Genomic DNA, 25,351 nt, shown 5'->3' on the forward strand with positions numbered 1-25,351 from the left:
CTTTATCATTTTTTATTGTGTGTATTTGATTCTTCTCTCTTTTCTTCTTTATTAGTCTTACTAACAGTCTATCTATTTTGTTAATCTTTTCAAAAAACCAGCTCCTGGACTCACTAATTTTTTGAAGGGTTTTTTGTCTCATGGAGTGTTCCCTTGAGCAGGAGATGTGGTGCTCTCCTGCTTCCCCTAGGGATGGGGCTTCCTGAAAGCTGGATTGTAGCGATTATTATTTCTCTTCTGGTCTCGCTACCCAGTGGAACTACCAGGCTTCAGGCTGGTACTGGGGAGTGTCTCTAAAGAGTCCTATAATGTGATTTTCTTAAGGCCTCTCAGCCATGGAATCCGGCACCTGTTCTGGTGGAGGTAGCAGGGGAATGCAGTGGACTCTGTTAAGGTCCTTGGTTGTAGCTTTGTTTAGTGCACTGGTTTTCTCGATTGTCCTTTGTGCTTGTAATAAAGGTGTCATGTGGAGAGACTCAGGACCTCTGTTAGCCAGGATGTTATAGGCAGTGGAGTTAGCTGTTGTTTTCTCCTTTCTTGGGGCATGGTTGTTCTTTCATGAGTTGTTGTAATGATTTCTGCATGGTCATTTTTCACATGAGCCCATTAATGAAGACCTAGGTTGGTTTTTAAAAAAGAGACGGAGGCTCACTGACATTAACAGGATTGGTCATATTGTTCAACTGACTTGAGAACCCCTCAAAGTAAATCCCTTCTTCATGTGCCCCTTCAGAGAGGTTCAATCACATGTTCTTCTTACTACCTATTTTCCAATCTTGCTCTAAGTCTCTAACTACCCAAACAAGCTGAATATAAATCATTAGATATTTATACCTCAGGCCATCTCTCCTATATTAAGTGGACAACCTTAATACAGGATGGCCTGAAGTTCTACCTGCTAGAAGGATTTCCTGTATCTTAAGGCCACTGTTTAGTGAAGCCATAATGGAGTGGCCATTCCTTTCTGAACATTCACACCCTTAAATGTTTCCTTTTCTGTGGAAATATTCTCTAGCATTGTTAAAATAACCCATACAACCCAGAATTTTTTAAAATTACTTTTGTCATTTGAATTAAATGCTATACCCATTTAATTTTCTAAAGCCTTAATCCCAATCCACAACCTGTGATAATTTTAATAACTATGTCCAATTTATCACTAGCAAGAATATCTGTGCACACAAACATTCAACATAGTTCTGGAACCCTATTGCTACGTCTGATACTACTTCTAATATCACTCAGAATCCTGGTAGAAAATGTATACTTAACTCACACTAGGTCATTTGAAGAGGCATAAGGGAACTATTTTTAGTAATGTGGGCAGATTTCAGGGAAAATAACAAGGCATAGTATAACATTCCGGGGCTAGCAATAGTAGCAACCTCTTATCACAGCCCTGAATGTCATTGGAATAGTGCTTAATAAATGTTGAGGGTATCCTGCTGATAGCCATGACCTTCAGAAGAGAAATACAACCAATCTAGGTACAAGCCTTCAGGAAGAACCTGAAAGAATAAATGCCGTAATCTTAAGCTTCCCCTGCCTTCTCATCTGGCAGTGACTCTCAGGGGCAAAAGCTAAGTGAAATCTAGAGTACAGAGGAATACATTGAGGCTGTCATTACAGGTCAGCCTCCCTGAGCAGAGGAGGATGGAGAAGATGTTAGAAAGATGAAGAGTAAATTTAGAGAGGCAAACAAAATATGTTCAGCACACAGCTTATTCCCTGAAAACTTATCTGTTCCCTTTTATGATATTTGTCTGGTAGTTACCACAAATTTATACTAGCTAGGTAAGAACCCAAGTGAGTTGCCAGGGGACCTAGCAGGATAGTTTCCAGGTAGTATCTGTAGCAATAAACAACCATGGAACCATTCTTTGGTATCTCAGTTTCTACTAGTTCTTCCTTCATATGAACTCAGAATTTCAGAAATGGAAGGGTCACTTCTCTATTTTCTTAAAGTGGTAGGTATAGCTCCTTAATTAACTCCACCATCTTAAAAAGAGAACAAGAAAAGTTGAGGAGGAGGTAACTGATGGTACTAGTTCCCAATATATAATTAAAATACAGTTTAAAATATATATTTATAAAACAGTTGAAAGGAAATAGCAGAGATTACAGCAGAATTACTGTAAATGAAACAGAGCCTGGGAAAACCATAGAGAAAATAAACAAAACAAAGAGATGGTTTTTTAAAAGAGATTAACAAAATCGACAAACCTTGGCCAGAGAAATTAAGAAAAAGGAGATAAGACTCAAATAACAAAAATCAGAAATGAGCGGAAGACTTTACAACTAAATGCCACAGACATAAGAAAAATCACAAGAAACTACTATGAATAATTATATCCCAACAAATTAGATAGCTTAGAAGACATGGATACATTTCTAGAAACATTCAACCTACCAACAAAATGATGAAGAAACAAAATATCTGAACAGACTTGTAACTAGTAAGGTGATTGAATGAACTGTCAAAAACCTCCCCAAAAAGGAAAGCCCAGGGCCATATAGCTTTACTGGAGAACCGTACCAAATATTTCAATAAGCATTAACAATAATCCTCCTCAAAATCCTCCAAGTAATTGAAGAGGAGGGAACACTTCAAATTCTTTCTATGTGGCCAACCTGCTCTAATACTAAACCTAGACAAAGATACCACAAGAAAACTACAGACTAATATCTCTGATGAATACTGATGAAAACAATTCTAATCAAAACACAAGCAAATTGAATGTAACAGCATATTAAAGGGATTATACATCATAATCAAGTGGGATTTATTCCTGGAATATAAAGATGGTTCAGCATATGAAAATAAATCAGTATAATATACCACATTAACATAATAGAGAGAAACGACATGATCATATCAATTGATTCAGAAAAAGCATTTGACAAAATTCAATGCCCTTTTATGACAAAAACACTGAGAAAACTAGGAATACAAGGAAATTACACCTCAACCTAGTAAAGATCTTATATTAAAAGCCTACAGTTAACATCATGCTCAATGGTGAAAACCAGCACGTTTTCTAAGATCAGGAATAAATCCATAGTTTGTTCTCCCCATGTTCAACATAGTACTGGAAGGTCCTAGCCAGAAAAATTGGAGAAGAAAAAGAAATAAAAGGCATCCAAATTGGAGAGGAAGAAGTAAAATTATCTCTGTTCTCAGATGACATAATCTTATATATAGAAAACCCTAAGGATCATACATACATGCATGCACATACCGTATGCCTAACTATTAGAACTACTAAATGAATTTAGTAAAGTTACAGGATGCAATATCAACACACAAATATCAGTTGCATTTCCATACACTAACAATGAACAGTGTACAAGGAGAAAGACTTGCACATTGCAAACTATAAAACATTGCTGAAAAAAAGTAAAGACACAAATAGATGTAAAGCTACCCCATGTTTATGGATTAAACACGAGAGTTAATATTAATATTCTTAGAATTAGAATATTGTTAAAATGCTTATACAGCCCAAAACGAAACACAGATTTAATGCAATCCCTATCAAAATTCCAATGGCATTTTTTACAAAAATAGGAAAAATTCATGTGGAATCAGAAAAGACCCTGAACAGCCAAATCAGTCTTGAAAAAGAAAAACAAAGTTGGAGGCATAACACTTCCTGATTTCAAATATATTGCAGAGCTACAGTCCTCAAAACAGTAGGGTAGTGGTCTAAAGACTGACACATAGACCAATGAAATAGAACAGAGAACCCAGAAATAACCCCTCATATATATGTTCAAATGATCTTTGACAAGGGTGCCAAGGCTACACAATGTGCAAAGAATTGTCTTCAAAAAACAATGTTGGGAAAACTGGATATCCACATGAAAAAGAAGGAAGTTGGACCCTTACCTTACACCATATACAAAAATTAGCTCAAAATGGATTAGACATCTAAACACAAGGCCTGAAACCATAAAATTCTTACAGGAAAGCATAGGGAGAATGCTTCGTGACATTGGATTTGACGATTATTTTTAGGATATTACACCAAAATTCCTAGGCAGCAAACCAAAAACAGATGAATGCACTACACAGAACTTAAAAACTTTTTTGCAGTAAAGGAAACAATTGGTGAAGTGAAAAGGCAACCTGCAGAATGGCAGAAAACATTTGCAAACCATGTATTGAAAAGAGGCTAATATGCAGAATATAACCCAACAGCAACAAAAAAGCAATCTGAATTAAAAATGGCCAAAGGACTTGGATTGATAAAAGAAGGTATACAAATGGTCAAGAAGCATTGAAAAGATACTCAACACCACTAATAATCAGGGAAATGCAAATCAAAACCATAATAAGGTATCACCTTGGATCCATTAGGATGGTCACTATCAGAAAAACAAACAAACAGAAAAAACAAGTGTTGGTGAGGATGTGGAGAAATTGGAACCCTGTGCACCGCAGGAATGTAAAACGGTGCAGTTTTTATAAAAAACAGTATAAAAGTTTTTCAAAAAAATAAAATTGGAGAAATAGACTTACCTTATGATCTAGCAATCCAATTTCTGAGTATATATACAAAAGAATTGACAACAGGATATCTGTGGGATATTTGTACACCTGTATTAATTGCAGCATTATTCACAATAGTAAAGAGCTGGAAGCAACTTAAATGTCCATTGAAAAATGAATGAATAAAACCAATGTGGTATGTACAATAATACAGTGGAGTATTATTCAGCCTTAAATTAAGAAGGATATCCTGTTATAAGCTACAACATGTATGAAACTTCAAAATATTATTTAAAGTGAAATAAGTCAATCACAAAAAGACAAATACTGCATGATTCCAGTTTTATAAGGTGTCTAAAACAGTCAAACTCTCAGAAACAGAAAGTAAAACAATGACTGCATTTTTGCAAGATGCAAAAATTCTAGATATATATTGAAAAACAATGTGCACATAGTTAACATTGCTGTAGTATACACTTAAAAATGTTTAAGATGTATACTTTAGATGTATTTATGTGTACAAATATGTGCATATAAGTCACATTTGCATACACTTCTTCTAAAACTATGGTTATTACAAATTAAATATGTGTGTTTATTTGTAAGCTATGGTAGCTATTTAGTAAATATTTTATACAATGTAAACAAAAGAAAGAAAAAATAATGCCTTACTTTGTTGCAGAAGTACTATTCTCAGGGACTTTAACTCGTGGTGCTCCTATCACATAACCCATACCATATCCAATCATTGATGTACATTCTGCAATACCTGTAAAATAAACAATGAACATCAAGCAATTTCATAAGCCAGCTTTGTTATAATAAAAATGGACTGAAATTGATTATTTCTGAAAGCTTTTCATAGCATTCTGTATTAGTCAGAGTTCTCCAGAGAAACAAAACCAGTAAAAGAGAGAGAAAAACAGTAATGGAAAACCGAACATCATTATGTTCTCACAAGTGGGAGCTATGCTATGAGAATGCAAAAGCATAAGAATGATGTAATGGACTTTGCGGACTTGGGGGTAATGGTGAGAGGTGGGTGAGGGATAAAAGACTGCACATTGCGTATAATGTACACTGCTTGGGGGATGGGTGCATCAAAATCTCATAAATCACCATTAAAGAGCTTATCTATGTAACCAGATACCACCTGTTCCCCTTGAAACTACTGAAATTAAAAAAAAATTTAAACACAAAAATAAAAATCACCTTCAAAAAACAGGGAGAGAACAGAGAGATTCATTTTGAGGAACTGGTCCATACAAAATACAATTGTGAGGCCTAGCAAGTACCAAATTCGTAGGGCAGACCAGCAGGCTGGATGTTGCAGTTGGTGTTACAGTCTTTAGATAGAATTGCTTCTTCAGAAAACCTCAGTGTTTGCTCATAGAACCTTCAACTGATTGAATGAGGCCCACCCACATTATGAAATCAGTTTTGCTCAAATTCTGAGGATTGTAAATGTTCATCGCATCTAAAAACAACCATCACCAAAACATCTAGAGCAGTGTTTGTCCATACAACCAGGTGTCATAACCTAACCAAGCAAATACATAAAACTAACCATCATACGTATTATCCAATGCATGTAGTAGAGAAACTCAGTATATAATTCATTATACCTTATTTAATATATGTATTTAGTGTAATATAAGTAAAATATATTTACTATAACTAGAAGTTCAAAATGTCTTGTTTTATTTAATTTGGGGTGCTCTAGCAACGTGATACTTTAAAGTTATCATTACTTCTGCACCCTTCACCTTAGCTACCAGGATGTGTCAATACACCTTCACAATAAGTATACAAAAACAACTTTAAATTTATTTTCAAAAGTGATAGTTAGATAACCCTGTACAAATAGATGATCTACCAGGACTAGAATCTATTGCAATATAAGAGAGTACAGATTATTCTGAGATACAGCCAGGATTATTTCTTATGGGATACAGTAGCATAGACATTGTAAACAGGGATAGTATGCTATTATTAATTAAGTGTATATATATATATGAATACACATATTTATAAATGTGCATACACATATACATAAAGAGTATAATTTTTATTACTTAAGAAGGTATTTTTTGTTTGTTTGTTTTTTTGTTTGAGAGTCTTGCTCTGTCACCCAGGCAGCAGTGGTGTGATCTTGGCTCACTGCAATCTCAACCTCCTGGGTTTAAGTAAGTCTCTTGACTCAGCCTCCAGAGTAGCTGAGATTACAGGTGCTCGCCACCACACCTGGCTAATTTTTTTGTATTTTTAGTAGAGACAAGGTTTCACTATGTTGACCAGGCTGGTTTTGAACTCCTGAACTCAAGTGATCTGCCTGCCTCAGCCTCTCAAAGTTCTAGGATTACAGGCATGCGCCCCCATGCCTGGCCGAAAGTATGTATTTTTTCAATTGCTCTGTGTATTTTCGGTGACATTCAGGTGACATGTCTAGAATCCCAAATCTCAAACAACTCCTCAGAATTATGTGAATCAATGTGATTTGGAGGTTTGGTATACTAGTTATTTATTACAATGTTATCATAAGGGCCAATAGTACTTTTGTATCAGCTTAGATATGCATACCAAAATTCAAGGAAAATCAAAATGGGTCAATCATAATAGGGGAGGTAAAACTTGCCTACATAGATACCAGCTGAGTGTGTAGCAACGTTCTCATCAATAAAGGTTGTTCCAAGGATATAAAGAGGTATTCCTGCTATTCCCTGCATAGTCCGCCCAAGGGTGACGAAATACAGATATTTTGATTGGAACGATGCATCACTGCTCTGGCAACCACTGACAACCTTTATTTCTGTGCAAATATCTTTTGAAAAGACAATGATTACATTTTTGTTAATTGAACTCAAACATAAAACAAATGTGCAGCATTCTTTATCAAATATTTTACAAGCTATTTCCAAAATTATGCTTTTTTCTTTTAGTTAACATTTCATTTACATTGAATGCAGTAGTACTGCAATCAATTATCACGTTCTCAGAAAAATGCCATCACACAATTTGGACCAGACACAGCACACACCTGTAGTACCAGCTACTCGGAAAGGTGAAGTGAGAGGATTGTGACAAGCCTGGGCAACATATTGTGACCCTGTCTCCAAAATAAAAGATAAAAAAAAGGAAGAAATTGTGTGGGAATCCTGCAAAAGATGCATACGTTATAAGCCAAAACATAAATGTGCATGCATGACTGTATGCATGTGTGCACAGATATGTTTGTGTATTTATATATATGCATTTACACATACACATATTCCTCTTAAATCTGACATCTAGTTCCCCTGACCTTTGACCCTAGGCTAAAAGTATTTCTAATGTTCGAGATTATCTGTGTTATCAAAGAGTACCTTCTGAGTTTAGTTTTATGTTCACCTCTTTAACAATCTTTATATTCACTTTGTCTCACTCTGATTAAATAATTTCCCATTTTAGACCCACTAACTTTCAGAACATATGTTCATAAGGACAAGGCATTATACAGTGAACATTTCTTTCCATTAGAGTTAGTCATTATGTGGTCATCCACTATATTTTAATTTCTTTCAGGTCATAGTGTATTTATTATACTTTTTTAATTTACATGGTTATATAACAATATTAAGTAAATGCTTGTGTAATTAAATTTGTTTGTAGATTGATAGATCCAGGCAATACTGTTAGACTATATTGGCCATGGTCATTCGGGTTGACATTTAACAAAATGCTCTTAAAATAATATTGTGGAAATACTATTAAAGTGCAGATTGCAATACAGTATACAAATGAAATTTTCATCTGGTTTAGTATCCATGTGAAATGATTTTCACTCCATATCAAGTAGGAGGTACTCTCTAGAACTGTCATTCAAATGCTGAAGGTTCAATTTTGTACAGACATATTAACTTGTGATATCAGTGTCAATGTGATATTTCCAACGCCCTGACCTCTTAGTTCCTTGAACGCTTTTCCTGTTATGCACTGGATTCCACCTGCCTTAGCTAGTGATATGGCTTGGCTCTGTGTCCCCACCCTAATCTCATGTCGAATTGTAATTCCCAACGTTGCAGGAGGGACCTGGTGGGAGGTGACTGGATCACAGGAGCAGATTTCTTCCTTGCTGTTCTCGTGATAGTGAGTGAATTCTCATATGATCAGGTTGTTTGAAAGTATGTAACACTCCCCACTTTGCTCGCTCTCTCCTGCTACAATGCGAAGATATGCTTGCTTCCCCTTCAACTTCCACTATCATTGTAAGTTTCCTGAGGCCTCCCCAGCCCTCTTGTACAGGCTGAAGAACTGTGAGTCAATTAAATTGTTCTTTATAAATTACTCACTCTCAGGTAGTTCTTTATAGCAGTCTGAGAACAGACAAATACAGCTAGTGATTTAAAATGTCAAAAATAATAACTACAAATCTTTCCCAATGATAACTTCAAGCATCTACATTCTAACCACTCCTATCTTTCCACTCACTCGTTCTAGCAACCCAATTCCAACAATCCTTAAAAATTCGTCAGGGCGTATAATCCATTGATTCTGCTCCTTTTCACTATCCCGATATTCCCTTCATGTCCTTACTTCTTTCACTATCATCTAAATACTTTTAATTCCCTTGCTTTCTTTCAAATCATGCAACCCCATGGTCAAACTGCAATCCTACTCAAAATAACTCTGCTTCCCACTCCCTACCTGTACTTTTAAAGCTTGATGTAGCTGCACAACCATGCAAGTCCCACTTTGATTTCATGATTAATAAACTCAAGGAGGTCCTTCATGCTCCTGATAATCATAAAACATGCCCCTAATTGATTCACTCTTGCCTTCTCAAAGAAAATTCAAGTTGTTTATTTCCCTTCTCCTAGGGATCACAGTACTGAGCTTCCTACTGACCAACATCTGAAAATAAATGTTTTCTATCAGTAGACTAAAACTAATCATTAACTTCCTCTATGATGACATGTATGTCCACTAGGATGCTACAGTTAATTAATTAGCAAACGTGGTCATATAAATCAGTATAGATGACTGGATAGATATACAGAAAACTATTATCACAGTCTATTTTAAGTTCCTTGAGCCAAGATTTAAATGAATGTTGATTTGATATATGACAGTATATTTTAAAACCTTACCTTCAATTCCTACCTTACTTTTATTATTTTCTTCATTAATGAATGGAACAGCACATAAAAGTGATCCAAGTCCTATGAAAAAGGCGGAAGCTACAAACCATATTACTTTTTTTCTGTCTCCATAGAATGCTATAAATATTACTACGAGGCCAGATGAAATATCATAACTCAATTCCAATGCCAACTTTTCAAAGGTTTTCAGAGAATATTCCCTCTGAATATTGCCAATGCTGACATCTGTAAGACCAAGCACCACACCTAAAATGTAAAAAGAAAAAGAGAAAGCAATGATATGCATTTTAAGAAGGCATTATTATGATTATTACAAAGCAAAATTTAAATTACATGATGTAAGTTTATTTTACATTATTCTGAATGTTTAAAAGCTATAAGCATGTAACAATTCCTTTTCTAAAACACAAATAGGCCTTAATCTCTACAAAATATTTGCAAATTGAATTTTTTATTATTATTATTATTTTTTTTATTGCAAATTGAATTTTTGAAGCTATTTTTTAAGTACTTCTATGAGTAATTTCCTAAAGAATAGTGATTGCTGTGTCATCGCACTTAGTACTGGTCTTTATTTTAATGTATTGCATTTCACATTATAAAAAATCAAAAACTATTACTAATATAATATTTATCTACCATCTAGAATAGAAAATAAACATTATCGAAATAGTTAAAGCCCAATGCATACTTCCCAAACTCATTTGTCTCCCTTCCCTCCATAATCAGTATCCTGTATTTAAAGTTTACCAGTTGTTAGCCTTTTTAACATTTTTGACAATGCATATGTCCTTAGACAATATCAAGTATTGTTTTTCATGTTCTTGAATGTGAAATAAATGGTACCACGTTATGTATATTTCTATCACTCAACATCCAACTAGGAAAAAAGTAATTATAAACACACTAAGAATTTGAAACAAAATTAATTGATGTAGGGATTGATTACAAAAGTAGTACATTAGTTGGAGTCCAAATGGATACTAATCAAAATTCATGATATCTATGCAACCAAAGTTACCAGTGCATAAGTTGCTGCTACTATTGCTGCTGCTGCTGCTACTGTTAGAACTGTAATCACTACCTTTTTTTTGCAGGAAGCCGGGAGCCCACAGTCTTCCTATCACAGGGAGCTCAACTGCTGATTCTGACACCCTTGCAGGTGCCAGAGCTCATGGGCTCTATAGTACTGATAGCATCACATTTATTGCTGAGCATAAATCCAGGAGCCTTTAATCACCCAGCATTGCTCCTGATGCCAAAAACGCCACCAGAAACAGAAAGGAAAAGAAAGTATTCCCTTTGCCCTTTTTCAAATCTACTGCCACAGATTCATTGGCAACATGTAAGTCGAAGTCAGCTGGGCCCCAGCAACTCTGGGAAGTGTAGTTTCAGATTTCCCATTCCCTTGTAAATAGGAGTGAGTAATGGAGTTCATGGCCAACAGACAAATAACTTACAGAGTTTATCTTTTAGACTATTTGGTATACATTTTCACCTTTCCTCCCATATTTAAATTTTAATATCAAATAAGTAGCAATATCATCATGCTTCTGCCTGATGTATCACAATTATCATTTTACAGAGATGCTGTTACTCTTTCCCCCCAAAAAGAGAGATACATAGTCTAATCAATCACCATATCTATCTCAGTGTAATGCTAATCCTTCAGTTTAATCACAAACCTGAATGGATTTTCTTTGACCTAAAAACCAAATTGCAAAGTTAACCACCAATAGTTAAGCAAATATATCACAGCACTAACTAAATATTTGAGGGGAAATATATTGCCAAAGAAACCACAAGCCAGATTTGGAGCCACAACTAGTTTTAGCAGACCAATACCAGTAGGAAACAACCTATAAAAACTTTGCTGCACCCAGGATAAGAATTTTCTTTAACTTTTACATTAGATGTGGCCAAGGAGGATAATAGCCAATGTAGGAAATAAGTCCTGTCAGTAATTGAGTTTATCTCTAAGGTGGGGTTATTAATTCCCCTTCTAATTGAGGCATATTCTATAACCTAGAGATTAATTTATATGGTTCTATACCTTCTATAAAGTATTAATAGAAAAATAAAATAGGAAAGAAGAGGAAGAGAGAAAATAAAAAACCAGAACATATACATATATAAACATATACACACACAAATGTACATAGGACATATTTGTGTGTGAATACACAAGACAAGCAAGTAAGAGGAAATGCAGAGCTGCTACAAGTTTTATTTTTCTAAATGGTTATGAGACTATAGTTGATATTCATAACTTCCTTCTTCTACTATTCACTCCCTCTTCTACCCCTTGATCCCAGATAATATACACAGATTGTTCTCTCAAAGCACGTAGGACAGCACTACAAACTTGTTGTCTACTACTGGGAGTGGTTGAATGTTGTCTACTACTAGGAGTCTTATCCGAGGCTTCAATAAGACATCATAATTATCTATAAGACCAAAAGTTTCTGGTTATTGAGACATGAAGTAAAATCAGTGAATTACATGAACATGAACTTTCTGCTATACTTCTTTACTGTAAAATGAGTTCCTTGATTAGAAGCAACGTGTTAGTAAATATGATTATAATGCTTTATATGGCATTCATTAAGTCCAGTTATGGTAGTGTTAGCAGGACCATGATGACAAAATAAGAACCCATATCCAAAATAAATATCTAATTTAGTGAAGGGAAATTATTGCCCACTTCATAACAGAACCAGAACTATATAATACCTGCCTCCAGGTAACTGGTTGGTTTCACTAAGGAATGGGGCCAGTACCTAGATTATATTGACTCTTCCTGGTAGCAAGGCAGGCATTCAGTAGTGCAATAACCAGACGAGCTCTGGTGAAGGTAAGGCCGTGTATTCACCTCTCATATAACCTCCATCCTTGATTTAATTGTGACTATAAATAAGATCCCATTGAACAAGAGATAGAATGGCTAGGGAAAGAGGTTGGCTAATATTCATACCTGTCTATGTACTTCATTATTGAGGGCCTCTTGTGCAATGGCTTTCTTTTGGTGAATATTCATTCAAATAGGATAACTCTACTTTTATGGAGAGACATACCACTTACACAGCCTTCCTAATTACCAAATGGTCAAACCACTGGGCAATGTTTGACAATATGGACAATCAGATGTACTGCTCAATGTTCTTTCCATGGGGAGGATTTCCTTTTTCCTCTACTTTTCAAGGCCTCCCCTGACCAAGTATATAATGCTACCACAGCATACTTCTACCATTGAAAAATCACAGAGGCTCATCAAAATTTGTGCCTCTTTCTTAATAGTGAGTGGTACAATAGCACAAATTTTCCTTCATTTCGGAAGAGAGAGTGTTCCATATACTCTAAACTAATTGGTGTCTTGAACCACTACTGAAGTGGCAAGCAAATTTTGGTATATAGTATATTTTCTCATAGGATAGATTTTATGTTAATTATTCTGGGAAGGCTGAATCTGATTTGAGTTATGAGTCTGGCAGCAATATGGTATGGGATGGGTTATAAGGGGAATTAGCATTCCTTTAACTCAGGTGAGGCCAATTCAATGTCTTCAAGCAAGGAATTGTTTCTCTTAAGATATAAGAGAAATAATTGTTTCTACTGGCAAAGAAGGTACAGGATTTGGGGTTTCATGGTTCTCAAGTTCACCAAATTTCACCCAGATGCCTTTATCCTAATTCGCAGGGTTTCTTTTTTCTCAAATCAATACCCCAACTCCCACAGAAGTGATCTGGTGAGTTTGAGTTCAACTTATGCTGCAATTCTGCCGCCTGTGAGTAAGAGTTAGTATTGACCAAAAATATGTGGCTAAAAATAGTAAGAGTTTCTTATGAAACTATGAGAGAAGCTCACACGTTTTCTAACCATACCCTAAATTTTTCATTTTCCTTCTGTAAACTTTTCAATGCAGTTAAAGATTCCACCACAGGAGTCAATTGCAGCAGCTGTTTTGTCTTTCAATGTCTTGCCTTCAATAAGAACTTTATCCTAGGCATAATTTAAATGACTCTTTTTGTCGCTACATGCCATGGATTTCTAGTGAACCATAATTCACGGGCACAAATATAACTTTTGTCATTGGCTTCAAGCCCAATCATATCAGAGAACCAATTGTTTTGTTAGTTTGTTTTGTTTTGTTTCTCCTGGTTCAGTGACTGGTACAGAAAATTATATCAAAAGTCACATTATTGGCTGGGTGCAGTGGCTCACACCTGCAATCCCTGCACTTTGGAAAGCCGAGGTGGGTGGATACCTGAGGTCAGGAGTTCTAAACCAGCCTGACCAACATGGTGAAACCCTATATCTACTAAAAACCCTATATCTACTATATCCAGCCCTGGTGGCAGGAGCCTGTAATCCCAGCTACTCAGGGAGTCTGAGGCACGAGAATTGCTTGAACCCAGGAGGCAGAAGTTTATAGTGAGCCAAGATTGCACCACTGCACTCCAGCCTGGGTGACAGAGGGAGACTCCGTCAAATAAAAATATCATATTATTTTTGTAATTATAGACAAATTACTTTTATTACACTGGTGAAGCTGAAAAAGTTTCCTTAAAACATCAGCATTTTTATGTTATATATCAGAATGTTTTTTAAAAATAAGAATATTAATAAACACGCACATACTTTAACCAGTTTCTTAGCCAAACTATCCTTAATAAAATGTGACTCATATCTTTTCTGAAAAATATGTTTTAATAGTTTTTACAAAGTTAGGTGCAATATATTAAAGTTGCTTTTTACAGTTTTGCAGTGAAGGGTTAACTGAACAGGACTGGCTTGTTTTAAAAAGACCTGGTCGGGAGCAGTGGCTCATGCTTGTAATCCCAGAACTTTCGGAGGTCAAGGTGGGTGGATCACCTGAGGTTGCGAGTTCAAGACCACCTTGATCAGCATGCAGAAATCCATCTCTACTAAAAATACAAAATTAGCCAGGCTTGGTGGCGTCTGCCTGTAATCCCAGCTATTCGGGAGACTGAGGCAGGAGAATCACTTGAACCCGGGAGGCAGAGGTTGTGGTGAGCTGAGATTGCACCATTGCATTCCAATCTGGGCAACAAGAGTGAAAGTCCACCTCAAAATAAATAAATAAATAAATAAATAAAATAAAGGCCCGACTTCAGGAATGACTGTTTGGTGGCTCCCAGGAGAAAAGCTCTAAGCCCTTGGAATATTCTGTCCGATTAACAATGTTTTTATATGGCAGAGGCCTTGGGCCATATTGTACCAGTCTGATCACACAGTTTATGCTAATGATGTGATTTATGGTGAAAATCTTTCTTGTCATGGGGTGTGGGTGTGGAGTCTAAGTAGCTGAGGTTAGTCACAGAGGTGCTGCATGCCTACATGACTGACAGAAAACCCTGAACATGAAGGCTCACATAAGCTTCCCTGGTTAGTAATACTTTGGGTGTGCTATCACACATGTTGGGAGAAATAAGCATGTCCATTCATTAACTCGCTTCCCTGTTCAACAGATACTCTTTAACTTCATTCTGGCTTTCAAAACTGTACCTAACTATAAAGGCATAGTTCAAATGCTTGTTCTTCTAAGAAACTTCTTTGATAATCTCAAGACACACTCGATGACTATGTGTTTGTTTTTCTAATATGGGTCTTACCACGTACAGCCTTCTGATTGCACTTACTTAGACCTAGCATCTTAGAGCAAAAAAGAGAACAGGTTTGTCAAATTCCAATGCCATCATTGAAAAGAGACTAGTAAAGAATCTTGATGTAATAGGAGAGGTGAGAGCTGTGGCCAAGTAGAGAAGCATGCCAGGTCTAAAGGTGTTCAAATTCACCTTCTTCAAAATATGTGAGCAAAAATAACACCCTCAGGTTTAGGTTCTCTGGTATAAATTCGTAGATGAGGAAACAAGACCCAATAGACAGTGGCTGAGTCAGAATGTCTCAAATTTATGAGCAGGAGCAGAAACCATTTAACGATCATAGACACCGTTTTCAACTTTATTTTAAACTCCAGGTGATTCAACCCAGAACTTCTCAGAGCTGGTGACAAAAAACGATAAATGACTCAACAACACCTCTCTGCAGCTGGCTATCTGGAAGCCTGGCCCTCATCAGCTACTATGCGTAGGATGGACTGTGCCAAATCAGGTACTGGAGGAGGTGAGGCACTGAAGCTCCTGTCGGCCGGTTAACCTGTTTTTGAAACCACCTTTGCAAAAATTGTAACTGAAGAAATTATGACAGTGAAAGAGATTGGACCTAATCCACTCCTTCTTGCTTCTAACCTTTAAACTCCTTGTTCATTCCTGGGATTTAAACTCCTGGGCTTAGGTCTAACTAACTTTGGGAAGGAATTCATTTCATGGTTTGACTCTGAAACAAAATTGATAATAACCCTTTTCTGAAAAGATCTCCTTCTTGCCTGGGGACTAATCTGCCTTTGCAGTACTAACAAATCAGCTACAAGATTAGAAATTAAGGTTAGGGGTCATGCAGCCTCTGGCGCCAAAAGTCGGAACCTCCCCAAATTGCTCCCAGGGAAAACATCACTATTGTAAGACCTGAGATTGGTGCTTGAGATATTTTGCAGACCCTGCACTGGATGGATGAACTGACACCACCCAGACTGGCAATCTGGGTCAGCTACCTCTGCCATTCCACCCAGGAACAGAAGATGGCAAGAAAACCTGACTTGGACCCCACTAGGATATCCCCCGGAACCTTAGTCAGGTTCCTGACCAACCTGACCAATCAGCACTCCCCAGTTCCCGAGCCGCTGACTGACAAATTATCTTTAAAAACTCTGATCCCATCCCAGAATGCTGGAGAGACTGATTTGAGCAATAATAAAACTCTGGTCTCCCGCACAGCCTGTTCTGCGTGCCTTACTCTTTCTTCATGACAATTCCCCTTTCTTGATAAATCTGCTCTGTCTAGGCAGCGGGCAAGGTAAACCCATTGGTGGCTAAACTTTGATCCGACAACGCCTTGAGAAGTCAAGACAGCAGCCTCAGGCTGGGCCACCCCAGGGCGTCCTCTGCCATCCTCCCTCTCCCACCTCCTCCGGTGCGGCCCCCTGCTGCCCTCGCCACAACACTCCACGTCCTTCAGGCTCACCTTGACATAAGACCAGGATGCAGAAGAAAACCATGAAGCAGCGAATGTTATTGCAACACTCACAGAAGCGGCAGACTAGACAGCCCAAACCACAGGACTGCTCCAAACTGTCATCCAGTTCTCCCGGCTTCTTGGAAACTGAGGACTTGGCTTTTTTCCTATTTCGGAAACCGCCGAACCTTATCAAGGCCTCTAGAAGTAGTCTCAGATGCCGGTATTTTTTCCCGGACTTCGAGGACTTCGGGGTTTCCCTGGCCCTTGAGTCCTTAGCAGGCCGGGCCCGCGCGGCCTCCCGCGTCTCTACTCCTCCTGGGTCTTCATACCGGTCCCCAGAGCGCCGGGAGACGCCTTTGGACATGGCTCACTCTGGGCGCCCCCTGGCGACGCGGCCCGAGTGCTCTCGGCAGCCCGTCCTGTCTGGGCCAACCCAAAGGTTTGGGCCTTGGCGAGGGCGTCGAAGGACTCAGTGGCCACAACAGGCTCCCGCAGCCCAAGCCTCCAGAGCGAACGTTTCTCCTAGGGCAGGAGGCAAACGTCCTCGCCGGGGGTTGACAGTTGAGAACTTCCAAGGCTGTTGGAAGCCTTGGAAGGGGTTCCCACGTGCGGAAGGGGAAAAAAAAAAATAAAAAAATAAAGCTAAAAGTAGGTTTTGATAACTGCTAACACAGACAAGGAGCACCAGAGCAATTTTAGTGGCAGTCAAAGATTGCCAGTACTTATTTATTAAATAATACTCATTAGGAAGCATGGAAAAAAAAAAAAGTGGAACTCTCTGTCCCCAGTTTCCCCAGACTTACTTATTGTGGTGGCTTTCCAACTGAAAAATCTCACTAGAAACAACCTGAAAATTGTTGAAGGACCAGGAGACAGCAGAAGATATTGGAAAAACAAACAAACAAACAAACAAACAAAAAACAGTTTCACCACAGCAAAAGATTTGGAGGCACAAATATCAGAAATCAATGTCCAGATGAATGTCCTTACGTGAAGTGTTTTACACATAGAAACGATTGTCCTAGAAACTCTATCCCAACTCCAGAACAGAAAAGATTATTATTTTCCACCTTAAATGAGGGCATGAGAACCAGAGTATTATTTTTTCAGGTAAAAAAAGTTTATAGAAGAGAAAGAATGTAAGTGAAGAGTAGAAGAGTAGTAGGATATGAAATGTGGCTTTTTTTTTTTTAAGGAAAATGCAACTTCTTATTGTTTTTCTTTTCTTAGTCTGATATATAAGCTCTTTAGTCCATGCATATGCGGAGGGTTACTTTCCAGGAGAGGTGGCATTACCTTCTCTCCTATGGATTAGACATTGTGTTGCCAAAAACAATTCAGCTCTTCAGCAAGATTCTGTGCTGGTCCAATAGTGCTGGCCTGGTAGACCAGGGAATGAAGAATTAAGAGCCACTGACCTGAAGCCTGAGCTTGTGAGCTTGACTCTACATTGCTTCATGATAATAAATATAAACAAACAAACAAACAAAAATCATAGGATTCCTAGGAGGTAGGAAAGACAGTGGAGAGTGGCGGACTCTCGTTCTTGTGCTTCAAAACCAGAATGGGTACTGCTTGGGTGGAGAGAGGAAAAGACAACTCCATTAAAAATGAGTGGTACTGGGAATTTTGCTTCTACCCAGAATATAGAAAGCCAAATAAAATGTAGCCCCCACCCCAATAATAACAACAACAACAAAGCTGGATAATATGAAAAAGTATTTCTTTTTCACCAGAGAGCTACATTTCTATAGCTATGGTTGCTGTAAAGCAACTAGGCAAATTGATTCTAAAGGACAACAAGCCCCTCAGAAAAGGGATGGGACACACTAACCATTTTGCTTTTCAAAGAGCACAGAAGGAAGAGCAGTAGTAAAGGAAGATAGAAACACTTGAAATTTTAATGAATTCTTAAAGACCCAGGGAAGCTTAACAGTTTAGAAACCCTAGAAGCCTAAGAAACAAGGGGAGTCTACACCCATTTACCAGATCTTTGCTTAAGAGAAGAAAGCATTTGGTGGTGGTGGACTGTCACTGAGAAAGAAGGAATACTTACCCTCCCACCTCCATTGACCCTTCTGCTATCCAAAGCAAAAGCAGTTTTGCCTCTGGGATTGAGGCAGGAAAGTCTCATGCCCTCCAGTCTGTGACAAAGCTTATCTGTTACAGAAGAAAAAACCCACTGAAGGAGGAGCAGCAAACCATCCTGTCCTATGGCCTACCTTAAGATTGACTGCCACCAGAGAGAGGGATAGAAATAAAAACTGTCTGCCAAAAAGAGAGGAACAGGAACTTCATTTCTTTCCAAGAACTCCACTGAAACAAGGCAAAGCCCAAACTTTGAGGTTCAGGCATTCGGGGCCTGTGCAAAATTGAGGCTGGACCACGGGCAACTTAGCCTCTGCCTCAATGAGGAGTTTTGCATGAGTGAAAAAACAACAGCACTCCACCAATATAGGTAAGCCAAGAGAGCAGAGGGAAACCCTACCTGTGGTGCAAGCATAGAGGACCTGCTGAAAGCTGAGGGTGGAGTGGAAACACTGACAAACACACCTTCAACATTCTTTGATCAGCATATTTTTATTACATAATATAGGACACTAACATCCAGCTACAAAAATTGTAGTCTAAGTATTTAAGTAGAAATTGTGAATATTTGTTTACCTTGCTCATTTAAACTTAGTAAACATCACACTTAATTCATGTTGGCTACCTTTATGATAGTACCATGCATGATAGAATTTCATGGTATGAATTTACTATAATTTAACCACTTTCTTTTATATTGATGGCTATTGGGTTGTTTTTCAATTTTTGCTCTGACCAGACTGAAATTAACATGGTTGTATGTATTTTCCTGAAAGACAGATGACTGATTTAAAAAAAAAACTTTTTATAGAAGATGTCGGTCAGAGTTATAAAACTATCCCAATTTCAGAAATATTAAATGTGAAAAAAATTATCTTTGAATCTTAAAATGTATGCATATTAATTGCATGTTTCCTAAAAGTTAGCAAGTAATTATCATATAACATTTCAATACAGGCAATGAAATATATCTACCAACTAAAGCATTCCCTGATGAGTTCAGCAATCCAAGTGCTTAAGATAGTCAAGAAACCAGCTTAAACTAAACAATGAATGTTTATGAGGTGCTGTTTTATATTCTCTATGTAATATCTATTTCAGCTAAAAGCTCTAAACATGTAGGAAGAACTACTCACTAAAGTAACATATTGATGATAATCCATGTAATCCTTTTAGCAAATGAGCCTATAAAGTAGATAAACAACATGATGGTGCAAATTATTATAATGTGGCTTTATATAGGATGACCTCAACTATTAAGAGATATAGAACTATTTTATCTTTTAGTAAATGGTCCTCATTTGCTTTGCTTTCCTGGTAAATGATTTTTACTTCCTCCGTGATAGACAATAGTGACATTTTTCTACAACTTCTAATATGCTACCACCTATAATTATGTAGTGACGCTTATTACATCTTTCCTATACAATATAAGATTTACAGGCTCTGTGTTGAAACTAATGTTAGATATCTGGGTGCTATAATTACTATTTTTCTTGATGACTACAGGCTTTTTATTTTACTTTATTTTACGTTTTGCTTTCTGTGAATCTTTTTAGTTTACTGAGATTAGAAGTTTAACTGCTAGATAAGTAAAATGCTGCATAATTTTTTAAATCCAGAAGAAAACAAAGGCAGCTGGAGGAAAGGGGCGGGGACATGAAAGAAAGAAGTATTACATGTAATGAATAAAGTACAGACTTTGCTTAGTTGATATGTGATTTGGGGTAAGTCTTTTAAACATTCTGACCCTTAATTCTTCATTTGTAAAATTAGAATAATAATTATCCCATTTGACAAATTACTGTGAAGATTAGAAGCAATGTATTAAAAGTATCTAACTCATTTTTGGCATATGCTTAAACAAAGATAGTTATGTTTCAAATTATTAGAATAATGAGCCACTATATTAAAAAGTAACTACTGTTTTATATACCTCCCTACAAGTCAGATCCTCATTGGTGGGTACAGATTTACCAACTGAAGGGGAAAACCTATCAGCAAATGTCACAAAAGGCTGTAGAGAGAGGGCTACACTTCAGATTATCTGTAATGAACTGGTAGAAGTCACATAAGTAACAATGTTTGCAAGAGGCATAACAGCCTAAGTTGATGTTTCTTGTGAGGTACATTAGACGTTTGTTTGTTTGTTTGTTTATTTATTTATTTATTTTGACATGGAGTCTCACTCTGTTACCCAGTCTGGAGTGCAGTGACCCAATCTCAGCTCACTGCAACCTCTGCCTCCTGGGTTCAAGTGATTCTCCTGCCTTAGCCTTCTGAGTAGCTGGGACTACAGGTGTGTGCCACCACACCTGACTTTTTTTTTTGGTATTTTTGTAAAGATGGGGTTTCACAATGTTAGCCAGGATGGTCTCAATCTCCTGACCTTGTGATCCACCTGCCTTGGTCTCCCAAAGTGCTGAGATTAGAGGTGTGAGCCACCACACCTGGCCCATTAGAGGTAATGTTTAAGACACTTAGAAAGAAAATCAAGTGCTGTGACAATAAGTTGTAAAGCTTCATGAAGTAGCTTCAGGGACAACAAATTACCCTGATGGGGAGAGAACTAGAATCAAAAGTGGAATAATATTTAGATGCCAAGAAATGGTTTCCTATCTGAGACCTTTATGGAAACAGAGGGCACTCAGAAGAAACTGGGAGACCTGGGGTCTTACAATTAAGAAATGTGTAAACATTGAAATAAACATTACATGGTTTGGCTGTGTCCCCATCCAAATCTCATCTTGACTTCCCATGTGTCATGGGAGGGACCTGCTGGGCAGTTTCCCCCTTACTGTTCTCATGGCAGTGAATAAGTCTCACAAAATTTAATGGTTTTATAAGGGGTTTCTGCTTTCACTTCTCTCTCATTCTCTCTTGCCACCACCAGGTAAGAAGTGCGTTTCACGTTCTGCCATGATTGTCAGGCCTCCCCAGCCACGTGGAACTGTACGTCCATTAAACCTCTTTCTTTTGTAATTTACTCAGTCTCAGTATGTCTTTATTACCAGTGTGAAAACAAACTAATACAGTAAATTGGTACCAGTAGAGTGGGGCACTGGTGAAAAGATAGCCGAAAATGTGGAAGCAACTTTGGAACTGGGTAACAGGCAGAGGTTGCAACAGTTTGGAGGGCTCAGAAGAAGACCAAAAAAAAGTGGGAAAGTTTGGAACTCCCTAGAGACTTGTCGAACGGCTTTGACAAAATTGCTGATAATGATATGGACAATAAAGTCCAGACTGAGGTGCTGTCAGTTGGAGATGAGGAACTTGTTGGGGACTGGAGCAAAGGTGACTCTTGTTATGTTTTAGCAAAGAAACTAGTGACATTTTGCCCTTGCCCTAGAAGTTTGTGGAACTTTAAACTTAAGAGGGATGATTTAGAGTATCTAGCAGAAGAAATTTCTAAGCAGCAGAGTATTCAAGAGATGACTTGGGTGTGTTAAAGGCATTCAGTTTTAAAAGGGAAACAGAGCATAAAAGTTTGGAAAATTTGCAGCCCGACAATGTGATAGAAAAGAAAATCCCATTTTCTGAGGAGAAATTCAAGCCAGCTGCAGAAATTTGCAAAAGTAACGAGGAGCCAAATATTAATCACGAAGACAATGGGGAAAATATCTCTAGGGAAAGTCAGAGACCTTTGTGGAAGCCCCTCCTATCACAGGCCCAGAGGTTTAGGGGGAAGAAATGGCTTTGTGGGCCAGGCCCAGGGTCCCCATGCTGTGTGCAGTCTAGAGACTTGGTGCTCTGTGCCCCGGCTGCTCCAGCCATTACTAAAAGTGGCCAACATACAGCTCAAGCTGTTGCTTCAGAGGGTGGGAGCCCCAAGCCTTGGAAATGTCCATGTAGTGTTAAGCCTACAGATGCACAGAAGTCAAGAATTGAGGTTTGGGAACCTCTGCCAAGATTTCAGAGGATGTATGGAAACACCTGGATGCCCAGGTAAAGTTTGCTGCAGTGAGGGGTGCCTCATGGAGAACCTCTGCTAGGGCAGTACAGAAGGAAAATGTGGAGTTGGAGCTCCCACACAGAATCCCTACTGGGATACTGCCTAGTAGACATGTAAGAAGAGGGCCACAGTCCTCCAGCCTCCAGAATAGTAGATCTATTAAGAACATGCACAGCGTGCCTGGAAAAGCCACAGACACTCAATGCCAGCCCATGGAAGTAGCTGAGAGGGGGGCTATACCCTGCAATGCATTAAAAAAAAAAAGCATTTAAATGACTTTAAATCACATTTTTAAAAAATGTAACTCTAACAGAAGTATACCTCTAAAGGTCCTCTTCATTATCTGCCTTCTCATTCACCTGTTTATTACTTCATTTATTGACCTCTTAAATGATCTAATATCTTCAACTTCAATCCACTCTACCATTTTACACACTGAATTTCTAGGCATCACTACCTAATGAGTAAAAATAGTTTCATGTTTTGAATTAGTCCATTTTCATGCTGCTGATAAAGACATACCCCAGACTGGGAAGAAAGTTGCCCAAAGCTGTGGGAGCCCACCTCTTGCATCTCCATGACCTGGATGTGAGACATGGAGTCAAAGAAGATCATTTTGGAGCTTAAAGATTTGACTGCCCCACTGGATTTCAGATTTTTGTGGGGCCTGTGGCCCCTTTGTTCTGGCCAATTTCTTCCATTTAGAATGACTTTATTTACCTAATACTTGTACCCCCATTATATCTAGAAAGTGACTAACTTGCTTTTGATTTTACAGACTTACAGGTGGAAGGGACTTCCCTTCTCACAGATGAGACTTTGGACTGTGGACTTTTGAGCTAATGCTGAAATGAGTTAAGACTTTGAGGTACTGTTGGGAAGGCATGATTGGTTTTGAAATGTAAGGACATGAGATTTGGGAGGGGCCAGGGGTGGAATGACATGGTTTGGTTCTGTCCCCACACAGATCTCTTCTTGAATTCCCATGTGTGGTGTGAAGGACCAGGTGGGAGATAATTGAATCATGGGGGCAGTTTTCCTTATACTGTTCTTGTGGTAGTGAATAAGTCTCATGAGATCTGATGGTTTTATAAGGGGTTTCCATTTTCACTTCTCTCTCATTATCTCTTGCTGCTGCTATGTAAAAAGTACGTTTTGCCTTCCACCGTGATTGTGAGGCCCCTCCAGCCATGTGGAACTGTAAGTCCATTAAACCTATTTTTCTTCCCAGTCTCAGGTACATCTTTATCAGAAGCATGAAAATGGACTAATTCAAAACACGAAACTATTTTTACTTATTAGGTAGTGAAGCCTAGAAATTCAGTGTGTAAAATGGTAGAGTGGATTGAAGTTGAAGATATTAGATCATTTAAGAGGTCAATAAATGAAGTAATAAACAGGTGAATGAGAAGACTGATGATGAAGAAGACCTTTAGAGGTATATTTCTGTTAGAGTTACATTTTTTTTTAAATGTGATTTAAAGCTATTTATAATGATTGCTAAGTGGAATGCTAAAGTTTTAAAACAAGTAAAGCATTAAAAAATAAGTATTTTTGAAGAGAGAGTCTCCTGACACTTCTTACAACAGTAAGGAAGATTTTACTGAAGACTATCATAATATAGGAGAGAAACTGTCCTCAACTCTCATGAATACAACAAAAACAAGCAAGGATTTATAAGCTAAACAGCAGATTGAGGGTGTCAGTGGATGGAAAATTATTAACAGTAGTTATCAAAGGTAGGGGGATTCTTTCTAAACTGACTTAACAGGATTCTTGCTAAAGGCAGGCCAAGGACTTAGGTATCAAGGGTGTGGGATGAGGAACTTGATCAGTTATGAAGGTTGATCAGACATTGAAGATCTGATGACTTAGCAGGATCCTTTGCTAAGTCTGATTTAGACAGGTTGAAGACAGAGCCCAAGGGTGAGGCCTACACAAAAAGAGGGCTCAATAGAGTCTGTTTAAAGTTTAATCGAAGAGTCTTTGTCAGTATGTATATTTAATGGTTTGCTTTTTGCACTGTTAACATTTGGTTTATGGCACCTGAAATAAATCTGTTTCAATATAGAGGTACTTTTGAAGATAATACCTTAACAAGTTTTGAAAATAACATGTCTCATTGATGTGTTGAAAAGCTTTTCAGCCAAATAATAAATTTATTGAATAAAGCTCCTCAGCCAATACCACTGCTAACTCCTTCATAGCAGTAAGGGAGAATGGACAGCAAAGGGAGTCAGGGAAGTATACTTAAAGGGTTTTGGGTGCTAGAGTTAGTCACAGGGTAGTCATGTCAGGGATTGGTCAGAACTGGTGAACTCTGCAGGTTTTGGCACATTAAGTGATTGAATTTTCAAAACACGTTAAGAGTATGGGGAGTTACTATTGGATCAGTTTGCATGTATCAGGGTACAAGACCTACAGACATATGGGTCCTAAAGAATAGACGTTAAAAGAGATTGACTTTAAGAGATCAATGTGGTCTGTAGTCACGGTTTGTTTGGGTAAGTTTATCTGATTTGCTAGTGCATTTTGCAAGTTGTGGTTTCTGTCCATATCCTTAGCCCTCCCTTACCAATTAGCTGC

General features: G+C 37.9%; 1 protein-coding gene across 3 annotated transcripts in view; it reads right to left on the reverse strand.

Annotated features, from left to right (window-relative positions):
* The window catches only part of SLCO6A1 (solute carrier organic anion transporter family, member 6A1), a 110,713-nt gene extending 93,445 nt beyond the window's left edge, over positions 1-17,268 (reverse strand). For 2 of the 3 annotated variants that reach the window (XM_011944310.1, XM_011944309.1), the window contains exons 1-4: positions 16,732-17,268; positions 9,619-9,876; positions 7,128-7,313; positions 5,165-5,261 (exon numbers count right to left, since the gene is read on the reverse strand). In XM_011944310.1, the coding sequence (XP_011799700.1) occupies positions 5,165-5,261; positions 7,128-7,313; positions 9,619-9,876; positions 16,732-17,089 (899 nt within the window). In that variant the 5' untranslated portion in view covers positions 17,090-17,268. The remainder of the gene's footprint in view (positions 1-5,164; positions 5,262-7,127; positions 7,314-9,618; positions 9,877-16,731) is intronic. The other variant, XM_011944311.1, reaches the window with a different exon arrangement.
* Between the last annotated feature and the right edge of the window lie 8,083 nt (positions 17,269-25,351).

The sequence above is a fragment of the Colobus angolensis genome, unplaced genomic scaffold (genome assembly GCF_000951035.1).
Source record: "Colobus angolensis palliatus isolate OR3802 unplaced genomic scaffold, Cang.pa_1.0 Scaffold23, whole genome shotgun sequence".
In the NCBI taxonomy this organism is placed as follows: domain Eukaryota; kingdom Metazoa; phylum Chordata; class Mammalia; order Primates; family Cercopithecidae; genus Colobus; species Colobus angolensis.